Here is a 19,696-nt window from a genome sequence, read left to right as displayed (position 1 = left end):
ATTTATGATAATAAAAATTTATTTCTTCAGCTATAATTTAGGTTCCAAAATGTTAACTCATAAAATAAAATTGTCAAGACCCAAGAAAGGATTTAGATGAAATTTTATAACTTTTTATATTTTTATATTTTTTATTTTAAATTTATACTTTCAGCTAAGAATTTCATAACACTATAGCAACGAATTAGAGTCATCCTCATACATCTACAAAGGGGCCGGTAGGGATCTCAAACCCCTTAAAATAGAAAAATTTTCATTTAAGCCTTTTAATTATTTTAAAATTTTAAATTAGTAAAGGTAAAATTGCACTTTGTCCCCTATATATGATAAATATTTGATTTAGTCCTTTAAAATTATAAAGATATAGGATATTAAAATGGTGAATTTATTTTACTATCATAAATTACAATTTAATTTCGACCCATAAAAATTTTTTATGCCACGTCATATAAACTTAAATATTATATTTTAAATTCTTTCATTTTACTTTTTTTTGTCATATAAACTTAAATATTATATTTTAAATTCTTTCATTTTACTTTTTTTTCTTTTACGCCATTTTTGTACTTCTTTTCATTTATTACATATAGATATTTTAATTACCTTAAATTTATAAATATAACAAATTATTATTCTCAACTTTTGCAGCATTGTTAACCCAACCAAATTATTTGTATCTACAATATATATATATATATATATATATATATATATATAAACAACAAACATGCAAATTAAGTCTCTTGAATTAATGAAAATGATAATGAGTACTGACTATTTTTCTATTTTTCCATAGCAAAACTTTTTACTATTAATACAATTTTATCATTTATATAAGTAACACTTCTAATTTCACTAAAAGTATTTTTATTAAGAAAATTTATTTAAAAATAATAAAAAATTATTTTTATTTAAATTATTAAGCTTATAGTGCTCAAATTAAAAGGAAAAAAAGATATATAAAACAGAAGCTTATAGTGCTAAAAAAAAAGAGAGTAAAGGTTACTTAAAATTATTAGTAAACTTACAAAGATTTAATTATATCTTTCTAGTGAAATTCCTTAAGTTATGTTTATCTCTTTTATATCAAATTGTTAGGTATAGTTTCTTTTTTTCAATTTTAATACATTTATGCAAACCCTTTTTATTGTTAAATACTTAAAATAAAAATTCTTTAGAAGATAGTAGTAGTTTCCCTGGATAGATTACAACCTAAAAGTTATTTTCATGCATCTAAAAATAGTTAGAGGTAGTGTAGTAAATTAACCAATTATTTTTATTGCTTATACACATGGTACATGTATTACATCAAAAATATAATTTTACATTTTCTGTTCCGAAGAATCTTCAAACCCCTAATTCTAACTCTATTTCAATTGTATCTTCAAAGGCGAATTCAAACACTACCACCTTCATTGCAATGGTTTGAAGTTTCATATGATAATATAATTAGAGAAATCCCTTCCTCAATAAACAATTTGACTTCTCTTATGGATCTTAGTCTATCTAAGAATAATTTGGATGGAAGAATTCTAGATTGCATTGGAAACATGAGTTCTTTAGAAAGTAGTAGTAATTTCCTTCAGTAGATTACAATCTAAAAATGGTTAGAAGTAGTGTAGTAAATTAACTGATTACTTTTATTAATTATACACATCATGCATGTATTACATCACAAATATAGTTATTTTACAATTTTTGTTTCAAAGAATCTTCAAACCCCTAATTCTAACTCTATTCCATTTTTATCTCCTAGGGAGAATCCCAACACCACCACCTTCATTGCAATGGTATGAAGTGTCAAACAATAACTTAATTGGAGAAATCCCTTCCTCAGTATGCAATTTGACTTCTCTTATGGGTTTCTTTCTGTCTGAGAATAATTTGGAAGGAACAATTCCAGAGTGTTTTAGAAACTTGAGTTCTTCTCTCTTACAATTTGAGCTACAGTATAATAATTTTCATGGTCAAATACCAGAAATTTTTGCTAAAGGTTGCATGTTGAAAAGTTCCCGCATCAACAACAATAAATTAGAAGGGTCACTACCACAATCTTTGAGTAATTGCAAAGATTTAATCCTTCTTGATGTTGGAAATAACAATTTGAATGACACTTTCCCAAATTGGTTAGGAAATTTGGATCAGTTACAAGTTCTTATCTTGAGGTCAAATAGATTTTACGGCCAAGTGGATAGCTTTGATGTTACAGTTTTCTTAACTCATTTGCGTATCATTGATCTTTCTCATAATAACTTCAGTGGTTACATACCTACCTTTTTTTTTTGAACATTTGCATGCCATTAGAGAAGGGTATGAGAAAAAAGTTGAACCAAAGTACATGGAAGATGCAATTGGTAAATTTAAGGTGAATTATGCTTCTGATTTATCTATTACAGCAAAAGGGTTGCAAACAAAGTTTCAAAGATTGCCATCCATTTGGACGGCTATTGACCTTTCTAGTAATCAGTTCTCAGGAGAAATTTCAAAAATACTTGGTGAGCTTCATTTACTTATTGTCCTAAACCTCTCCCATAACTGTTTAATAGGTCCTATCCCATCATCTTTAGGTAATTTGTCAGAGCTTGAATCATTAGATCTCTCATCAAACAAGCTGGAAGGAAGAATTCCAACAGAGTTAAGAAATCTTGGATTCTTAGAGGTGTTAAACCTTTCTCAAAATAATCTCAAGGGACCCATTCCTCAAGGCAAACAATTTGATACTTTCGCTAATGATTCCTACATGGGAAATTTGGATTTATGTGGTTTGCCATTATCAAAAAGCTGTGATACTGAGGAGGAAACTCCAGCCATATTTGATAGTGATGGCGATGGTGATGGTGATGAATTGAATTGGAAATTTTCAATAGTGATGGGGTATGGATGTGGGTTGGTGTTGGGAATAAGCATGGCATACATTGTATTCACAACTGGAAAACCATGGTGGTTGATTAGGATCATCGAGCGGATTCGACAAAGATTTGCAAAAAGGTAGAGAAGCCAACACTTCAGCGAGTTCAACAACTTGCAAACAGAACAAAAAACATCATTGCTTAGTGGTATGCAGGCCTTTTTCTGTAGCTGTTTAATAAACTTTTTGTTTGGGTGCTTTATTGTATGTTATGTAGTTCGTATTATGTTTTCTTAGGGCCTCTCTCATGGGAATGTTCAATGATGTGTTTATGATAGGTGCACTGGTTTGTAAAGACTGTCTTTATGGGAACCTTATCTTTTTAATAAAATTGAAATAAGGAATAGATGGTCCAAGAATGGTTAATTTATTCCAAAGATTGTGAAGAATCAAGAGAGGTAAAATAATGCAAAATTCTATGTTGAATAGTTTAGAATTGAATATGGATCATGGTTTTAATTGCACAATACATGCATTCTTTGTTTTTAACCTGAATCAGATTTGTGAGATATATATTTTGTGAGGTTGATTTATTACGGGAGATTTGGAATTGAATTTATAAAAAGAAATGACTTGGTTTGGATTAATGTAATTCTTTTTGTGAAATTATAGATATTTATTTTTATAGTTTTTATTGGATATTTTTACAAAAAGGAAAACGAAAAAGCTTCTTGTAAGCCATTTTCAAATCATCATCTTTTGCATTCTTGTTAACTTGAAAAATCGTGTAATAATTTGCACACATCTCCAAGCATAAAATTTATTGTAAAATTTATCTTCATCTAATTTGTTTGTAATTTATTTTGAAAATTGTGTAAATTTTCTAGGTTTTGATTTTTCCAACTTGAAATATTTTTAATTTTTTAGTTACATATATTTTTATAATTTATAATTTCTTTTATATTTAAAAAATTATTTTCTTATAGTTTCTCTTAAAAATTTTATTATATTTTTATAAAAAATAGATTATGGCATTCTAAGAGTGTCATGTGTCCTATATTTAATATCTTGAAAAAAAATAAAAATAAAAGGTGTCAAAGCCCTTGATGGAATGAAAATTTAGGTACCAACTTGGGACAAAAAAATCATAAGTACTAACATGGGAGAATGTGTCAAATTCAAGGGCTAAATTCATATTTGAAACCTTATAATTATAATTAAATATAAGCACATATAATATTATTTATATAAATATATATAAATAATTATATTTTGTAAGTTTTCATAATATTTACTTTATCTTTAAATTATATGTATTCGAGGATCAAATTGATAGAATGTGTAAGTATTGAAGACTAAATGTATTATTTATACCAGTTAAAAAAACAGTCACTTCATAACTTTCGTTAACCATTTAATGAAGAGTGAGTAAAATAAAAACGATCTAAAACATGAGTGACCAAAATAGAAACGATCTAAAACGATAATGATTAAATTGAAAATTTTCATAGTTAGGTGACCAAAACAGAAACACACTAATAGTGGGGTGACTAATTCTAAAATTTACCCTACTATCTTTTATTATTAGGGTAAACTACACCACAAGTCACCCAACTATCACCTCTCTTTCTTTTTTGGTCACCCAATTATCAATTTTTTTAATTTGATCACCCAACTAATTGAGATTTTTTTTTCCATTTCTTTAAATCTCTATGGGAGGGTAATGTGGTAGTTAAAAAATTAGTATAATTGTAAATCTAGCCCTTAACTTTTACATCATATATTAATTTAGTTAAAATTTTAAAATAATTAACCTTCAAATTTTACATATACTCTCAATTTGATCCTCAATTTCACCTTCCTCTTATATTTCCCCACGTGCCATTACCTTCATTACATCCACCTTTCTCCCCATAAAAACCTTACCTTTCCTCTTTCTATTTCAACCTAATTTATTGTTAAATAGTAGCACATATATTTAAATTGCTTAGGCTTCATCTAACAAATGTTGGATTAAACACAAAATAAATTATAATACCTTAAATTTGAGCTTGATTGAAAAAAAATTTGGAGAAAGCGGAGTTGGAGCCAATGATGATAGTGGCAGGGGAGGAAGTGAAAAAAAAAATATAAATGTTGATGATTAAATTGAGATTATTTGTAAATTTTAAAAATTAATTTTTAAAATAATAATTAAATTAATATAATATATAAAAATTGAGGTTAAATTTATTATTATATCAATTTTTAACTATAATATCCTTTCATTAGAGATTTAATCTAAATTTATTATTATATCGATTTTTAACTATAATATCCTTTCATTAGAGATTTAACCTACTTAACGGGAATTGGAAAAAAAAAAAATCGATTAATTGGACTACTAAATTAAAAATTTTGAACTAAATTAATAGAATTAATAGTTAAATGAACAAAAAAAAAATGGTAGTTGAGAAGATAGTTGGGATTCTGGTTTCCTCTCTTCAGAAAAGCAGGAAAAAATAAAATTGTAAAACAATATAGAGACAAGTTGACGACTGGCTCCCGCTGCACCGAGTCACCACTCACCACCACCAGCCGTTCATTGGCTCCTTCCTTCTCTTTAAAAGGTTCATTTTCCATCATCACCGAATTCGGATTCTCGAATCACCCGCGACCGGATTCGAATGTACAATTCCAAAATTTTCCTTCTAATCCTGCTCTTCCTAATCAATTCCATCGCCTCTTCCAATGCGGATTCGGGTCAGAAATGTTCCAACACCAGCTCCCTAGTCGGGTTCGAATCGAACTTCACAATGGTCCGACACCAACTCCGTGGCCATCTCAAAATCCTCGATGGCTGCTCTTTCCAGGTCACCGGATTCGACATGTTATCCGGCTCATCCGACGTCGTTTTCTGGGGCGCCGTCTCCCTCAACTTCTCTGACCTCACCAGCGGGTTCCCCATCTCCGGTCAACGCCTCAATCAAACAGCTTACAAAAACGCATCGTTTTCAGTCCAATTGCTCCCCGACATAACCTGGGACCAGATTAACGTTCTTTCAATCTGGGACATCGCCAGCACCTCGGACTTCGGCCATGTCACCCTCCCTCAAAACGGGTCAGATTCGGTTTCGAACTCGGTGCATACAGTGTTTGATAATTGTAAGAACTTGTCAGATAATTATAGGGTCCGGTGGAACTTGAATGTGGAGGAAAATTGGATCGAGATCGGGTTAGAAGCAGCGGCGCCGACGACCTATTACATGGCATTTGGGTGGGCGAATCCGAATAGGACGAAGGAGCTGATGTCTGAAGCTGATGTTACGGTGGCAAGTTTTACTGAGGAAGGTAGGCCTTTTGTTGATGATTTTTACATTACGGCTTATAGTGAATGTAAGTTGAGTTCTAAAGATCGTACAGCTATAGGTGTTTGCCCCGATGTAGTTTATGAGAACTCGAAAAATGGCATGATGGTGAATAATACTAGGTTGGTTTATGGACATAGGAGAGATGGGGTTTCTTTAATTATGTTTAGGAAACCATTGAATTCGACTGATAAGAAGTATGATTTGCCTGTGTATCCTAATGAGGATATGAGGGTTATTTGGGCATTAGGGTTGATGAAACCACCAAATGAAAATCGGTCTCATTTTTTGCCCCAATTTCATGGGGGTCCAGAGAAGGTTGCATATGGACATTTGGTGCTTAATGTTTCAGAGAAGGTAGATGATTGTTTTGGCCCATTGGATGCTGATGATAATGAGGATCAAGAGTTGATTATTGCTGATACAGGCATCCCCCTTGTTGTTACAACAGGGGAGGTGTTGCATTATCCAAATCCGCCAAGTCCGTCTAAGGTTTTGTATATTAATAATAAGGAAGCACCAGTGTTGAGAGTGGAAAGAGGGGTGCCAATTAAGTTTTTGGTGCAGGCAGGGCATGATGTTGCATTCTATATTACTTCAGATTCTCTAGGTGGGAATGCTACATTAAGGAATGCAACTGAAACTATTTATTCTGGAGGGCCAGAAGCGGAAGGAGTTGTAGCAAATCCTCACGAATTGATTTGGGTTCCCGATAGGAATACCCCTGATCAAGTGTATTATCAGTCCTTGTACCAGGAGAAGATGGGATGGAAAGTTCAAGTTGTTGATGGTGCCCTGTCTGATATGTATAACAATAGTGTGCTTTTAGATGATCAACAAGTCACTTTCTTTTGGACGTTATCGGAAGATTCAATAACTATTGCTGCCCATGGTGTGAAGAAGAGTGGCTATCTTGCAATAGGTTTCGGTAGTGGGATGGTGAATAGCTATGCATATGTGGGCTGGATTGGCGATACTGGAAAAGGGCATTTAAATACATATTGGATTGATGGAAAGCGTCCCTCAAACATCCATCCAACAAACGAGAATCTGACACATGTCAGGTGCAGGTCAGAAGATGGCATCATTACTTTGGAATTCACACGTCCGTTAAAACCATCATGCAATCAAAATAATAAGCCAGAGTGCAAGAACATTGTTGATCCTACAACTCCTCTTAAAGTCATATGGGCAATGGGTTCAAAGTGGACTGATGAACATCTGAGTGAGAAAAACATGCATACGGTCATGAGTCAAAGGCCTGTGCAAGTGCTGCTTATCCGTGGTTCTTCCGAGGCTGAGCAAGGTTTACAACCTGTCTTAGCTGTACATGGGTTTATGATGTTCCTCGCCTGGGGTATTTTGATTCCTGGTGGAATATTGGCTGCTAGATATCTAAAACATGTAAAGGGTGATGGATGGTACCAAATTCATATTTACCTACAATATTCGGGATTAGCAATTATCCTTCTTGGTGTTCTTTTTGCAGTTGCCGAACTTCGGGGTTTCTATGTCAGCTCGTTACATGTTAAGCTTGGTATTGCTGCCATAGTTTTTGCCTCTGTGCAACCAATGAATGCATATCTCAGACCGGAGAAACCTGCTAATGGGGAGGACTCTTCCACAAAGAGATTAATTTGGGAGTATTTCCATGTAATTATCGGCAGAGGTGCCATTGCCGTAGGAATTGCAGCACTTTTCACTGGAATGAAGCATTTAGGAGAAAGATATAAAGTAGAAAACGTCCACGATCTTAGCTGGGTGTTAATAACATGGTTCTTAATTGCTGCATCGACTGTAATTTATCTGGAGTATCATGAAAGACAACAGAGAGATAGATTACAAGGAAGGAGCAACTGGGTTCTCAGCAATGCTGAAGAAGAGGACTCCATTGACCTTTTAAGCCAGAACGATGCTTCTACTCGAAAAGGTTCACAGAGTTCTGGAGTAATTGAAGTACAGTTAGAGCCATTGAAGAGATAGATTTATTGATACAATATATTTTTTTCTTTTTGAATATAAAAAAGCTACATTCTTCACCAGTTTTGAAAGCTTCTTACTAACATGGAGCAGCTTTTTTCTCGGACGGCTTTCCCCTCTGTAAGTAGAGCTATACTCTTGATAATTCTTTTTTCTACCAACATGTATTTTGTATACTTGATACACCTTTACTCTTGATAATTCTTTTTGATACTCTTGATCAATTTATCGTACCTTATTTCTCTTGATTGAAATAGACCTTAATTTTTCTGTTATCTTGAACTCTTAATACATGGAAATATACAGTCAATTTTTTCCCCTTTTTGTTTCACTTTCTTTGTGATAATATTGCTTTTGGTGGGCAAATAAGCTTATGTTAAAGTAGACACTCACCTGGAAGTCTAAGCTACGTGTATCCAATAACTTCTTTAAAGCAATCTGAGTAGGCTTTGCATGCTTGAGAAACAAGTGCTTCAACAATTTATCTGCAGTTGGCCTCTTGGTTTGATCTTTCACCAACCACATTGCAACCATATCTTTAATCGGCTTCGAGCACTTCGAATATGTCAAACATAATTCAGTCATGAGCCTTTGTTGGCAGATATATCGACAAGTGCGGACGACCATGAGCCAACTCCAACTAAAGATCCCAAACAACCATACATCAGCCTTGAAGTTGTATCTAGTTCCAGGCTCCAAAACTTTGGTTGCCATCCAACAAGGACTCCCTGTACTTGTATTTCGACACCATTGCCGATCGCCGGAATCAAACATGCAAGCTAAAACACCAGAATCTGAGTGCTTCATTTCCTCTCTTTTGTTGGGCAAAAGGTTGCTAGCTTTGCCATTTCAACGGATAACCCCTTGTCAATGAAGAAACTACAAAAGTTAGGGACTTTTTTTTTTTTTAAATCTAGTAAAAAGTATTGTATTATTTTTTTTAATTTAATGATTCAATACTTCTTACCAATGTTTTTGGTTTTCTCATAGTAATGAAATAAGCTTTCAATTAAGCAAAATTTATTGGTAATTTATGGGCATTAAGCATAAATCTCCTAACCCCTAAAGAATTTTTTAATTTGAAAATTATCACTCTGAATTATCAAACCTTCAAATAATAACACTTGAAATCGCCTAGCTTTATTGAACATTTTAGCTTAAATTGCTATTTATTTAATAAATTTTTTTAAATTTAGTTACAAAAATAGATGAATATTAATAAATAAGTAATTTTTAAGTAATAAAAGATGGATGTATATTTAAGATCTCTAAGCTCTAAGATCTCTAAGCTCTTCAAGGGTATCCTCTGCAGAAAAGACCCTCCTTTTAATCTTGAACCTTTCCGCTGCAGAATGTTTCTCTTCAAAGCTTTCATTCTGTCTACACGTACCAATGTTCTCCTCAAAATCCACAATCCTCTTTACAAAACCCTTTGTCCTTCACCATCAATCATAATCAGAAGAACCCTTAATTACTCTTCCCAGATACCAACCAAAACCGCACTTTCTCTGTTGTTTCGAGACACTGTTTTAACAGTAAAACCCGCCGGAACTGAAACCCAGAGCAAAGGCGAAATCAATGAGTCGGTGAAAGAATTTAGGAATTTCAAAGAAAACCCAAAAGGGAGAAAGAAAGAAACAGAGAAATTAGATGGGAAAAAACCCAAGAAATTCAAGTGTTTGGTTGAGTTTGTTGGGGATGAAAACAAAGAAGAAAAGATGAAAAAGACGATGAAAGTTAGGAGAAAAAGGGAAAAGGTAAGAGCTTTGAAGGGTCTTTCACAGTTAACTGAGACTTTCATCAGGCATTTGTATGCAAAAGGGTATTTTAAGGAGGCTAGTTTTGTGGAAGACAAGAAGTTGGATTTTGGTTACTTTGAGAATAGTTATGGCAGGGATTTTATCAAGTTTGCTGCTTACAATTTTGGTAAAGATCATCAAGATATTGCAAAGTAAGAACTTTTGTTTTCTCCTTTTTTTCTTTTTTTTTTAATTTGGATTTGACACTGTTTGACAACTGTTAATGTTTTATATTCATGTTGGCTGATTGATGTAGTTCATGTTATATTTGGTTGTTCTTAACATTGTAGGGGAACATGGAGTTTGAGGATTATGGTTATTTTGCATTTTTCAAAGGAATTCATAATAACTAGGTGGATTGATAATATTAGTTTCTTACTTCATTGTTATATACTGTTCATTTTTCCTTAAGTACTAGAGTTCCAGCATGGATATAGGATATATATATATATATATATAGAAAAACATATAAAATAATTGAGCTTATCCATATTGTATAGTTATGGTGTATGAGGGTATATAGGAAAACTTAAAAAAGAAATTCAGAAACTAGGGAAACAGCGATAATCATATTTAAGTGCATAGATGCATACATATGTGCAAAACTACTGGTATTCATATACACAAGTGTATAGTCAAGCATGCCTTTTTTCATGTAGTTATATTAGAGTTATTCATTTCGACCGAACCTTCGGTTGAGTGGCAAAAGACTTGATATCAAGTATTTAGTTGATACCAATCTTGGGTTCAATCCTTGGACAACCCTAAACCCTCCCCTTACACAAATAAACTTTAGAGGTATTAAAAAAATTCTCTGCATTCTTCAGTCAAACTGTCGAGATTTAGCCATAGCATGCTGTAAGAATGCAAGGTCTTAGATTCAAGCATTGCAAAGCTGGCAGATATGCACTTGACTTTCACTTAAAATCAATGTTAGTAATTAAGTACATAATAGCAGCATATGTTTGTCAGAGCTATATGATGTTCTACTAAAATTGTGCAAATTTGGTTTCTCTGTGTTTGACAAAAAATCAGGTGTGATAGATTTTCTTTTTTTTTTTTTTTTTTAGTATCAACCAATGATTGTAGCATAATTTTTTACTTGATATGATACGGTCAACTATATGTACACCGATGCAGTTTATTTATTAATATATCATGCTTTTATATATAGCTTATCTCCTTGTCATGGTTTTGGGGAATCACTACTTCAATGACTGTCCTTTTGCTTCTTGTAAATAAAATAACCCTCGATTTTGGTATTTGCAGATGGTTGCCGGGAAGTCACTTGAAAAAAGTGGTGCTCTTTGGTTGCGCTTCCCTTGATAAAAATAATGTCTTCGCTGCTAAGAGATTGCGCAAGTTCTTTAAAATTCAAGAAAACACCGTAAGCCATTATTCCAATGTTTACTATACCGAGTACAAATCTTCGTATGTTGTTTGTTTTATTGATTGGTGATCTCTTCAGGTATGCAGTCGATGCATGTTAAAGGATTCATGCGGGTATGCTAATAAGAGTGTATGGGGAACCGGTACCAACAATTTGCTCCTGGTTGATGTAATGAAAGTTATCACTTTGTATGCTTTAGATTTAGTGCCTGCAAAACTCACCGTTCCGGATGAGGTAAAAGATTCAATCAACCAATTGTTGAAGTTGGTTATAAAGTTAAGTCAACCCCCATGCCAAGACTCCTAAAATGTTTCTACAGGTACTTATTGTAAATTCCTCTTACTCGGACTCTGAAGTAAGATATGAGTATGTTTAACTTTTGTAATTTTCCCTATATTTGGAGGATTATATCTCCATATCTGAATATGTACTGGCTAAATACTCAAGGGAAAATGAACGTCAAGAGTCAGAGTGACATAGGTAAATTCAGCTGTAACTATGCAAGTATCATCATTTTGGCTGTTTCCCTTTGATTTGTTTGACTCATAATGTTACAGATTATCGATACGATTGCAAGAAAGACGAGCATAGCTTTTTCTGGTGACATGAAAGTTGTTCTTTACAGAGAAGCACATGTCTAAAGATGAATTTCAAAGCAGAATACCGATGACCGATGTAGGTATGTAATTTACATTCATGAAATGACCCATTTCCTTTGTTGACTGCTTGCAAAGCTCTTAGTAATCTAGCCACCATATCAGATCATTCATTCAAGCCATTTTAATCGAGTTTTCCTTCCTTCGGTCTGTCAAGCATACGATAGCAGTTCGACTGGTAAACAGTTTGTCACCTGTTAATCAAACCCGAGATTTTTTCGTTTTAAATATATTTATGTTGCTTATACATTCTTGTGATTTATCTGTGTATGTTATCTAGAAATCAAAATCTAGAAGATGGAATTCAAAAGGTGAAGCACTTGGTTTATCCAATGTAACAAGTTAGAAGAACAGCTTCTTCTTTTTCATTGATTAGTTTATACTTTTGACTTTTGATGGGAAGTGTTCAACTGTTTATGATAACTATCGGCAAAGTCAACTTGTAGGATTGTTCCATGGTGACTATGTTAATAGTTTCAATCTTTTGTCTGAAGTTATCACATATTCAATCATGAATATAAAGATATAAATTTTTAAATATGTAAAATACTTCTTGGAATATTAACCCATTTGAATAAATCAATTTTTTTATATTTATTCGAATTTTTTATAATTGGACGAACAAAATGATAGCAAAATGCAATGAAAGAGCCTTGAATATAAGTGTATTCATAGTTCAGTTAAAATCAAATCAATCAATTGAACCGATTTAATTTGGTTAATTGGTTGTTTGTCGATTTTAGTTTAGTTAGAAGTTGGTTAATGATTTTTTGAAATTTTGATTATCGCCTAATTCAGTTCAAAATTAAGTAATTAAACGAAATAAATAATATATTTTTATATTAGTAATGCATTTTTGAACTATTATTTTATATTAATCAAAAAATAATATGCATTATATATAATATAATTTTTGAATTATTAAAAAAATGAATATTAACAATGTACTTTTTATATGTTTTATATTTATTTTAATCCAAAGATAAATATATAAATTTTGGTTAATTTGGTCGGTTAATTGAATTAATCGAAATATTTTGATTCAATTAATATATTTAAAAAGATTTTGACTAATTAGCGGTTAAAAATTTTTACATTTGAATAATTATATTAATAGTAATTGGTTCGATTAACCGAATCAATAATTTGAACATCCCTACTCGAATCTACATTATTTTTATCTGGAAAATATTTGATAGACTGGAATATTAAAAATATTTTTAAAAAAGAGATAATTTTTAGAATTGTTGCGGAATAAAAAAAATAGTCATAAATAAATGCTTAATAATATATTTGGAGTCGTTAAAGAGGGATCTCGCACGTGCTCTGAATCGCGAAACGTGTCGTATTGCAGTCCGGTTCTTATTGGACGGTCATCGATAGGGACGGTTACTGAAGCAACAGCGAAGGCAGTGGCCACGTGGCGAGCTAAAGTCACACGTTGGTCATGCAAAGCAATCAAAGTAACGCTTAACGTGTTGCTTTGCATTGTTTATCGCGTAAACTTTCTCTTTATTTTCCTTATTTTGTCCCTCATATCGTCCTTTTTATCTCCCTTTTTAACTTCAATTAGTCCTATTATCTTTATATATTTACACTCCTAATTTTTCAATAAAATTGACAGTATTTAATAATTAAATTATTTTTAAAAATAAAATTGCTTTTACTAAACATAAAGAAAGGTGTTAATTTTGTATTGAACAATTCCATTTTATTTCTTTTATTTATTTTTGAATTTTTATATTTTAAACAATTTAATTGAGTTGTTGTTTACATTATATTTTAATGTTCAAATTAAGAGTTTAACTATTCAATTTTAATTTATCACATTTTGATTCTAATAAAACTAAGAAATTAATGTAATTGAGTTAAATTATAAACATAAAATCAATAATTCAATAATTTATAAACAAATAATTGTTAGACATTATCATTTTAATAATTTATATTTAATAAATTAATAAAATCAATAATTTAAGTCTGTATTTAACATTTAACAACAATTGAACAACTTATCAATTTTGACTATGTTAAATTATAATAATAATATTATTAAAACAAAAAATATAAATTATAAGTGGCAAATTTGTAAATAGAAAAGAGATCAAGGGGCAAAGATATCCAATCACTGCAGTATTAGCTGACCACCTCGCAAATCAGTGTTAATTGAGAAGCACTAATTTCATTTCAAGCCTTCAAACTCAATTCATCGTTTTCATTTTTCTTTCTTCCCGGGTTTTCCAACTCTTTGCAAAACCCAAAACCATATTTCCCGGTCGATTTCTGCTCCGGTCCAGCCATTCATCCGCCAATCCAGATCCATCTTTAACTAGATCTCATCAACACACCTTTTACCCGTTCCCACCCGTTCATCCGCCATAAAATCACTGCCGTCTAATATCTCTCCACTCAACGGTCTAAAAGTTGGAAACTGGAAAATTCTTTCTCCGATCACAGTTGAAACGGCGCCGTTGCAGCTTAAATTCCTTAGCTTTACCTCATCTTCGTTTTTTTTTTTCCTACCCATTTTCTTTCATTTTGCTTTTCATTGCCTTTACTCAAATTCTATTCTTTTTAACCAAACAATTAATTTTTCTATAAATTCAAGAAATATAGTATTGGTTTGTTTTTCTTCGATTGGAAATGACGTCGGGGACGAGGATGCCGACATGGAAAGAGAGAGAGAACAACAAGCGGAGAGAACGGCGAAGGAGAGCTATTGCTGCGAAGATCTTCGCTGGACTTCGGATGTACGGTAACTACAAGCTTCCAAAACACTGCGATAACAATGAAGTTCTCAAAGCTCTTTGTAATGAGGCTGGTTGGACTGTTGAACCCGATGGCACTACTTATCGTAAGGTAATTGCTATTCTCAACTTAACCTTTTCTTTTTTTTTTCTTTTCGTTGATTCTGAGTAAAAAATAATGAAAATGATGGAGATGGAAGTGTTAATTCTTTGTTTGATAAAGAAAGTTCACTTAAGTCTTGCATTTAGAGTTGCTTTCATTTCATGTTCAATTTTATTTTTTCTAAAAGATCCGAAGCAACTGGAAAATTGATTTTCATTTCTGTTTTCTAAATTGTGCCGCCTTTAGCGGTGCATGTTAGTCTTCGGAAATGTCCCCGTTGAGCTAGCATACGCCGACTCCGGCGAGCGAATTTTGAAAACCGACCAACAACTAGATCTCGTGCTAACATTCACAGCTCGTACCTGCGCACGTTAGCAGCGTCAGTTCGTGTTTTAGATTCCTTTCACTGCTTTTAATTTGTATTACCCTTATTCTCTGAGGTAATAGAGTATGTGTTTTTGTACGTTAGATCTGAACCATCTGATCATGTGTCATTTAGTCTTCATCAATCGTACGTTTGATCTGGTCAGCCCTCTTTTTAATTATTATTATCATGTTTTTTTGCTCCTCACTTTATCCAACGCGTTAGCCGTGAAGCACCAAAGAAAGATTCCTTTTTTAATGTCTGCAAAATTAGATTAAGAATCACATATCTTTGGAATTTAAACTGAAGAATTATTGAATGTTGGTGTAATTTTCCTGTTTAGTTGATGATATGTTAATCTGTGTTATATGATTTTTTTTAAAAAAAATAATTGTTTGGGCATTTCATATACCCGTATTTGGTATTCATTTAAACTCGGAACATTCGTGTTAATCGAACACTAGTGCGAATAGGCATAGATCTTTAGAAGAAGACCCAACTACCTTTTCAAAAGGATGATTTATGTGGAAGCTTTGGCATCATCTAATTTTTATAATGAGGTCTGATTTTTTTAAATTGCTAGGTAACCATGTCCTTTTTCAAGATTTTGCATAGCTTCCCACTTTAGCGACAACTTCAATCTTTAGTCGTTCATGATGTTTTTTTTTCATTTTATTTTTGGTATTTCTTTTCACTTTCTAGGACTAGAGTTCAATTATTAGAGTTGTAGGGGTAACTTTGAGTCACTAGAAAGGTCATTTTCACCTTTTTTTTTGGTTGTTCATTTATGATTCAAGATAACAAAATTGACTGGACTGTTAACATATTACATCCATTAATGGTTTTGTGGGTCAATTTAGTGGATCTGTAGCAACAGTAGGTAGATTTTAGGTTGTTTTTTATGATAAAGTTTACAGTGTGTTTCTGGTTGAAATTAGTTGCTATCTTTTTACTATGAATTATCAAATTTTCATTGAGATCAGATCTTGACTTGAACCATATTATGACCAGAGGGAAAGGGAAAAGATATATAGGCACTCACGTGCTTTGCTACAGTTTTACACGTGATTTAGCTGGTAAGGTGGTCCAGCCACCTTTTTCCTTTTTTGGTATTGATTGATTATATTTATTTATATTACTTGAACTCATTATTTTTCCTGAATAATTGTGTTTAAAACCTATGTTCTATGGATATTCAGAAATAGAAACACGAGTACAACCCTCTAAATATATGAAAAATTCAGGAAAAAATTTTGAATGTATGCATATAGGGCACATATCTGTATCTCACATGCACCCTTAAATCCAAGTAACATAGGTATTTATTGCCACCTCTTAGCCAATTTATTACCACTTCTTAGGTTTTAGCTTCTTTTAATGTTTCTAGCTTGATTACTCAACTAAGCAAAGGCTATATATATAGTTAACAAGTGTGGCCTACTAATGAAGTTTGAATCAGGGGGGTGATTTTTGGGACTGCAGTTTAAAGGGAGAAATTTAGGTCATTATCATGGTGGTTTTGGGGGAGATTGTGAGTCTGATATGTGAAGAGATGGAATAACAATATGGTATATGATGCTGTATTAAGCTGAATTCAACTAAAGATATCCATTATTGAAATGATTTAAGATGTCAGATTATTGAGATTATAAAGAAAAATGAAGGGGGTTGAATAACGATGCCCTAGTTTGTTGGAATAAATGACATTCGTCAGAACAGAAATTGTGTTCTTTATCAATTGCTGGAATGAGTTATTGGAGCTGCTATTTATTTAAATTACTTATTTCCATAATTGAGCATACTAGGCTTGCAGTAATGGTGTTTGATCTGTTGCATCTGCATTTTATGGCACTGATAACTATCTAATTTCCACAGGGTTGTAAGCCTTTGGAGCGCATGGATGTAGTAGGTGGGTCAGCAACAGCGAGCCCCAGTTCATCTTACCACCCAAGCCCCATGTCATCGTCCTTTCCAAGTACAGCTTCCTCTTCGTATGTGGTTAATTCCAACGGTGATGGGAGTTCTCTTATCCCATGGCTCAAAAACCTCTCATCTGCTTCCTCATCACCGATGTCTTCAAAGCTTCCTCATATCTACATTCATAGTGGTTCCATCAGTGCTCCTGTCACCCCTCCATTGAGCTCACCAACTGCGCGCACTCCACGAACCAATACTGATTGGGAGGACCTGACTGCCCGTCCAGGTTGGAGTGCACAACAACACTCTTTCCTGCCCTCTTCAACTCCACCTAGCCCTGGTCGTCAGATAGTTCCTGACCCAGAGTGGTTTGCTGGGCTCCGTATCCCTCTCAGTGGGCCAACTTCTCCCACATTCAGCCTTGTCTCCTCAAATCCCTTTGGATTCAAAGAGGAAGTTTTAGCTGGTGGAGGATCCCGTATGTGGACTCCAGGGCAAAGCGGAACATGCTCTCCTGCAATAGCCGCAGGATCAGATCATACAGCTGATGTTCCAATGTCTGAAGTTATATCAGACGAGTTCGCATTTGGAAGCAATGCAACAGGACTCGTGAAACCGTGGGAAGGAGAGAGGATTCATGAATATTGCGGATCGGATGACCTAGAACTCACTCTTGGCAGTTCCAGGATTAGGTGAGTTTTTAAGCTTATTGAGTAGATAGATGGCCAACATTGACTCCTTTTTTTTTTTCCCTTCCTGTTTTTACTTTGTGTTACAATACCTTGCATATAAAGCAATCTGTATCAACTTTGATTCCATATTTTACTCTCTGAAAAAAGGGAACAAAAGGGATCAGGGTGAGCATGAATCTTATTATTAGTCTTTATTTAATTTTATAATTTTTTTTTCTCTAAAATATGTAGTCAGTTTTTCAATGGTGATTTCTTAGCATCTTGTTCAGCCCTTCCCTCTCTTTGTTTAAATCTTAATTTTTGGAGTGTGGAACATAAATATTATAGAAAAAAAAATAGGATAAATGATGATTGTATGATTGATGTCTTTGTCTTGAGTTGCTTTTGCCATTGGAAGACATGCCACAATGACTAGTCAATTGTACTGTTTCTCCCAATGGCCAGCAAACCTTTTATGAAAATTAGGATATGTTGGACTTTTACCATTGCCCTTTATGAAAACTTAGACATGATCATGTTGGCCTGCTTTATTGTCAAGTCCATGTCTTTCCATTTTCATTATTTTCAATCTTTCTTTATTAATACGATTACATGAATTGTCAATTAGTTTTCAGAAAGATGCACTTTGCTTTGTCTTTTAATGAAACAAAAAGTTGAAGAAGACTGGCTTTCTTTTAATCATCTTTTGACCAAAAATAGTGAAATTTTGAACTCGTGATATACAAATAATACATGTTTTATTTAGGGTTTAGATTATTTTACATATTTAATAATTTATTATATATTTAAACAAATTGATTCCGGAAAAGAAAAAAATAAATCTAATCAAGGGTATGATGTTGACACGCAGTTCTATCCAAATCATTGGGGAACATGGTCCCCATTTCCCCCTTTTTCAATCAGCAATTTACAGTCAAAGCAATTAATTCAATGGAAAATGTGGCAAAAATCTCTTACCTGTCGTGGGTATCAGCTCTTTGGGAAAAAAATTTTGAAGTGTCGTTTCGGAACATTGATTTGGTCCCTCAATAATGAAAGGTATTGTCTTTATGTTGTGAGCTACTATCTTGAGGGTTTGGTTCATAGAATCGGGAGCGTCTTAGTTGTACATCAACGTATGCCCACATATTAAGAGGCGACATGAGTGTTTCATTCTTGATGGGATTTAAATCTCTATATTTCATAGGTTAGGGTTTGAATTTCACCAAGAGCAAAGCACTCACGCCACCTCTTAGTGGGTGGTCATACGTTCACGTACAGTTGAGGCATTAGCTCTGTGAATTAGGCTCTCAAGGCAGCACTCAAGCTATGTTGGCTCTCAATAGAGCAAGGAAATCTTTCCTTGAAGGACAATACATTTTATTGTTGAGGGATCAGATTGATATCTCTAAAGATAACGCTTTGAAAACTTCTACTAGAGGAGTCTATCTTTCCTCACCAATCATAAATTACAAATAATGCATTTGAAATCTACATAAAGATATAATCCATTAAAAATTATAATGGGAAGAATATGATAAGAGCACGTCAGCCTAAATCTTCCTTAAATGATCAAGGTTTTAAGGCTATCATTAAAATTTATAAACAAAACTTTGATATCAGGTTTCTCCAACAAACCAGCAAGACACCAAATTGTTTGATATTCAACGACAATGGGAATCATTTACGTGCTACAGATAATTTGCTATTTTAAAAAAATGAAAAATGTTATTTGGGCCCTTTTGCACTTCCTGGTCCTGATCCTGGTAACTTTCATGAGCCTAACTTTTCTTTGTTTGGGAGACTACATTTCCATTGCAAACTCAGTCACTACACCAGGAATGCATCTCATCAGGGAAATAAACCAGATAAAT

The 19,696-nt window shown here is 33.1% G+C and overlaps 4 protein-coding genes across 9 annotated transcripts; all 4 read left to right on the top strand.

Moving 5' to 3' along the window:
• Positions 1–2,338: 2,338 nt before the first annotated feature.
• On the top strand, positions 2,339–2,992 carry LOC108472311 (receptor-like protein 9DC3). Its single transcript, XM_017773810.1, has one exon. The coding sequence runs from the start codon at positions 2,339–2,341 to the stop codon at positions 2,990–2,992; it is 654 nt and encodes a 217-aa protein (XP_017629299.1).
• Positions 2,993–5,191: 2,199 nt separating this feature from the next.
• On the top strand, positions 5,192–9,194 carry LOC108471068 (cytochrome b561, DM13 and DOMON domain-containing protein At5g54830-like). Its single transcript, XM_017772639.2, has 2 exons — positions 5,192–8,295; positions 8,777–9,194. The coding sequence occupies exon 1, from the start codon at positions 5,515–5,517 to the stop codon at positions 8,176–8,178; it is 2,664 nt and encodes an 887-aa protein (XP_017628128.1). The 5' UTR covers positions 5,192–5,514; the 3' UTR covers positions 8,179–8,295; positions 8,777–9,194.
• Positions 9,195–9,420: 226 nt separating this feature from the next.
• LOC108472313 (uncharacterized) lies at positions 9,421–12,567 on the top strand. 6 transcript variants are annotated; one of them, XM_053021001.1, is made up of 7 exons: positions 9,421–10,126; positions 11,244–11,361; positions 11,443–11,683; positions 11,812–11,844; positions 11,922–12,043; positions 12,126–12,198; positions 12,301–12,567. In XM_053021001.1, exons 1-3 carry the CDS (start codon positions 9,423–9,425, stop codon positions 11,668–11,670), a joined length of 1,050 nt encoding a protein of 349 aa, XP_052876961.1. In that variant the 5' UTR covers positions 9,421–9,422; the 3' UTR covers positions 11,671–11,683; positions 11,812–11,844; positions 11,922–12,043; positions 12,126–12,198; positions 12,301–12,567. The 6 variants fall into 6 exon arrangements, with proteins under 6 accessions (XP_052876961.1, XP_052876958.1, XP_052876963.1 ...); XM_053020998.1 differs by having other exon boundaries at positions 11,768–11,844; XM_053021003.1 differs by lacking the exon at positions 11,812–11,844 and having other exon boundaries at positions 11,451–11,683.
• Positions 12,568–14,177: 1,610 nt separating this feature from the next.
• Positions 14,178–18,111, top strand: LOC108470979 (BES1/BZR1 homolog protein 4-like). Its single transcript, XM_017772526.2, has 2 exons — positions 14,178–14,879; positions 17,110–18,111. Exons 1-2 carry the CDS (start codon positions 14,664–14,666, stop codon positions 17,845–17,847), a joined length of 954 nt encoding a protein of 317 aa, XP_017628015.1. The 5' UTR covers positions 14,178–14,663; the 3' UTR covers positions 17,848–18,111.
• The last annotated feature ends 1,585 nt before the right edge of the window (positions 18,112–19,696 follow it).

This window comes from Gossypium arboreum, chromosome 11, assembly GCF_025698485.1.
Source record: "Gossypium arboreum isolate Shixiya-1 chromosome 11, ASM2569848v2, whole genome shotgun sequence".
Taxonomy (NCBI): domain Eukaryota; kingdom Viridiplantae; phylum Streptophyta; class Magnoliopsida; order Malvales; family Malvaceae; genus Gossypium; species Gossypium arboreum.
The sequence above is the reverse complement of the archived record's forward strand: the minus strand, read 5'-3'. Positions and strand labels throughout refer to the sequence as shown.

What these genes read in the sequence shown, in the direction of transcription:
- LOC108472311 (XM_017773810.1), top strand. Translation starts at nt 2,339, where the DNA reads ATGGAAGATGCAATTGGTAAATTTAAGGTGAATTATGCTTCTGATTTA.
- LOC108472313 (XM_053021000.1), top strand. Translation starts at nt 9,423, where the DNA reads ATGGATGTATATTTAAGATCTCTAAGCTCTAAGATCTCTAAGCTCTTC. An exon ending in GATCATCAAGATATTGCAAA is followed by an intron (nt 10,127 to 11,243) that starts GTAAGAACTTTT and finishes TGGTATTTGCAG; the next exon opens with ATGGTTGCCGGGAAGTCACT. An exon ending in TTAAAATTCAAGAAAACACC is followed by an intron (nt 11,362 to 11,442) that starts GTAAGCCATTAT and finishes TGATCTCTTCAG; the next exon opens with GTATGCAGTCGATGCATGTT.
- LOC108470979 (XM_017772526.2), top strand. Translation starts at nt 14,664, where the DNA reads ATGACGTCGGGGACGAGGATGCCGACATGGAAAGAGAGAGAGAACAAC. An exon ending in ATGGCACTACTTATCGTAAG is followed by an intron (nt 14,880 to 17,109) that starts GTAATTGCTATT and finishes TAATTTCCACAG; the next exon opens with GGTTGTAAGCCTTTGGAGCG.
- LOC108471068 (XM_017772639.2), top strand. Translation starts at nt 5,515, where the DNA reads ATGTACAATTCCAAAATTTTCCTTCTAATCCTGCTCTTCCTAATCAAT.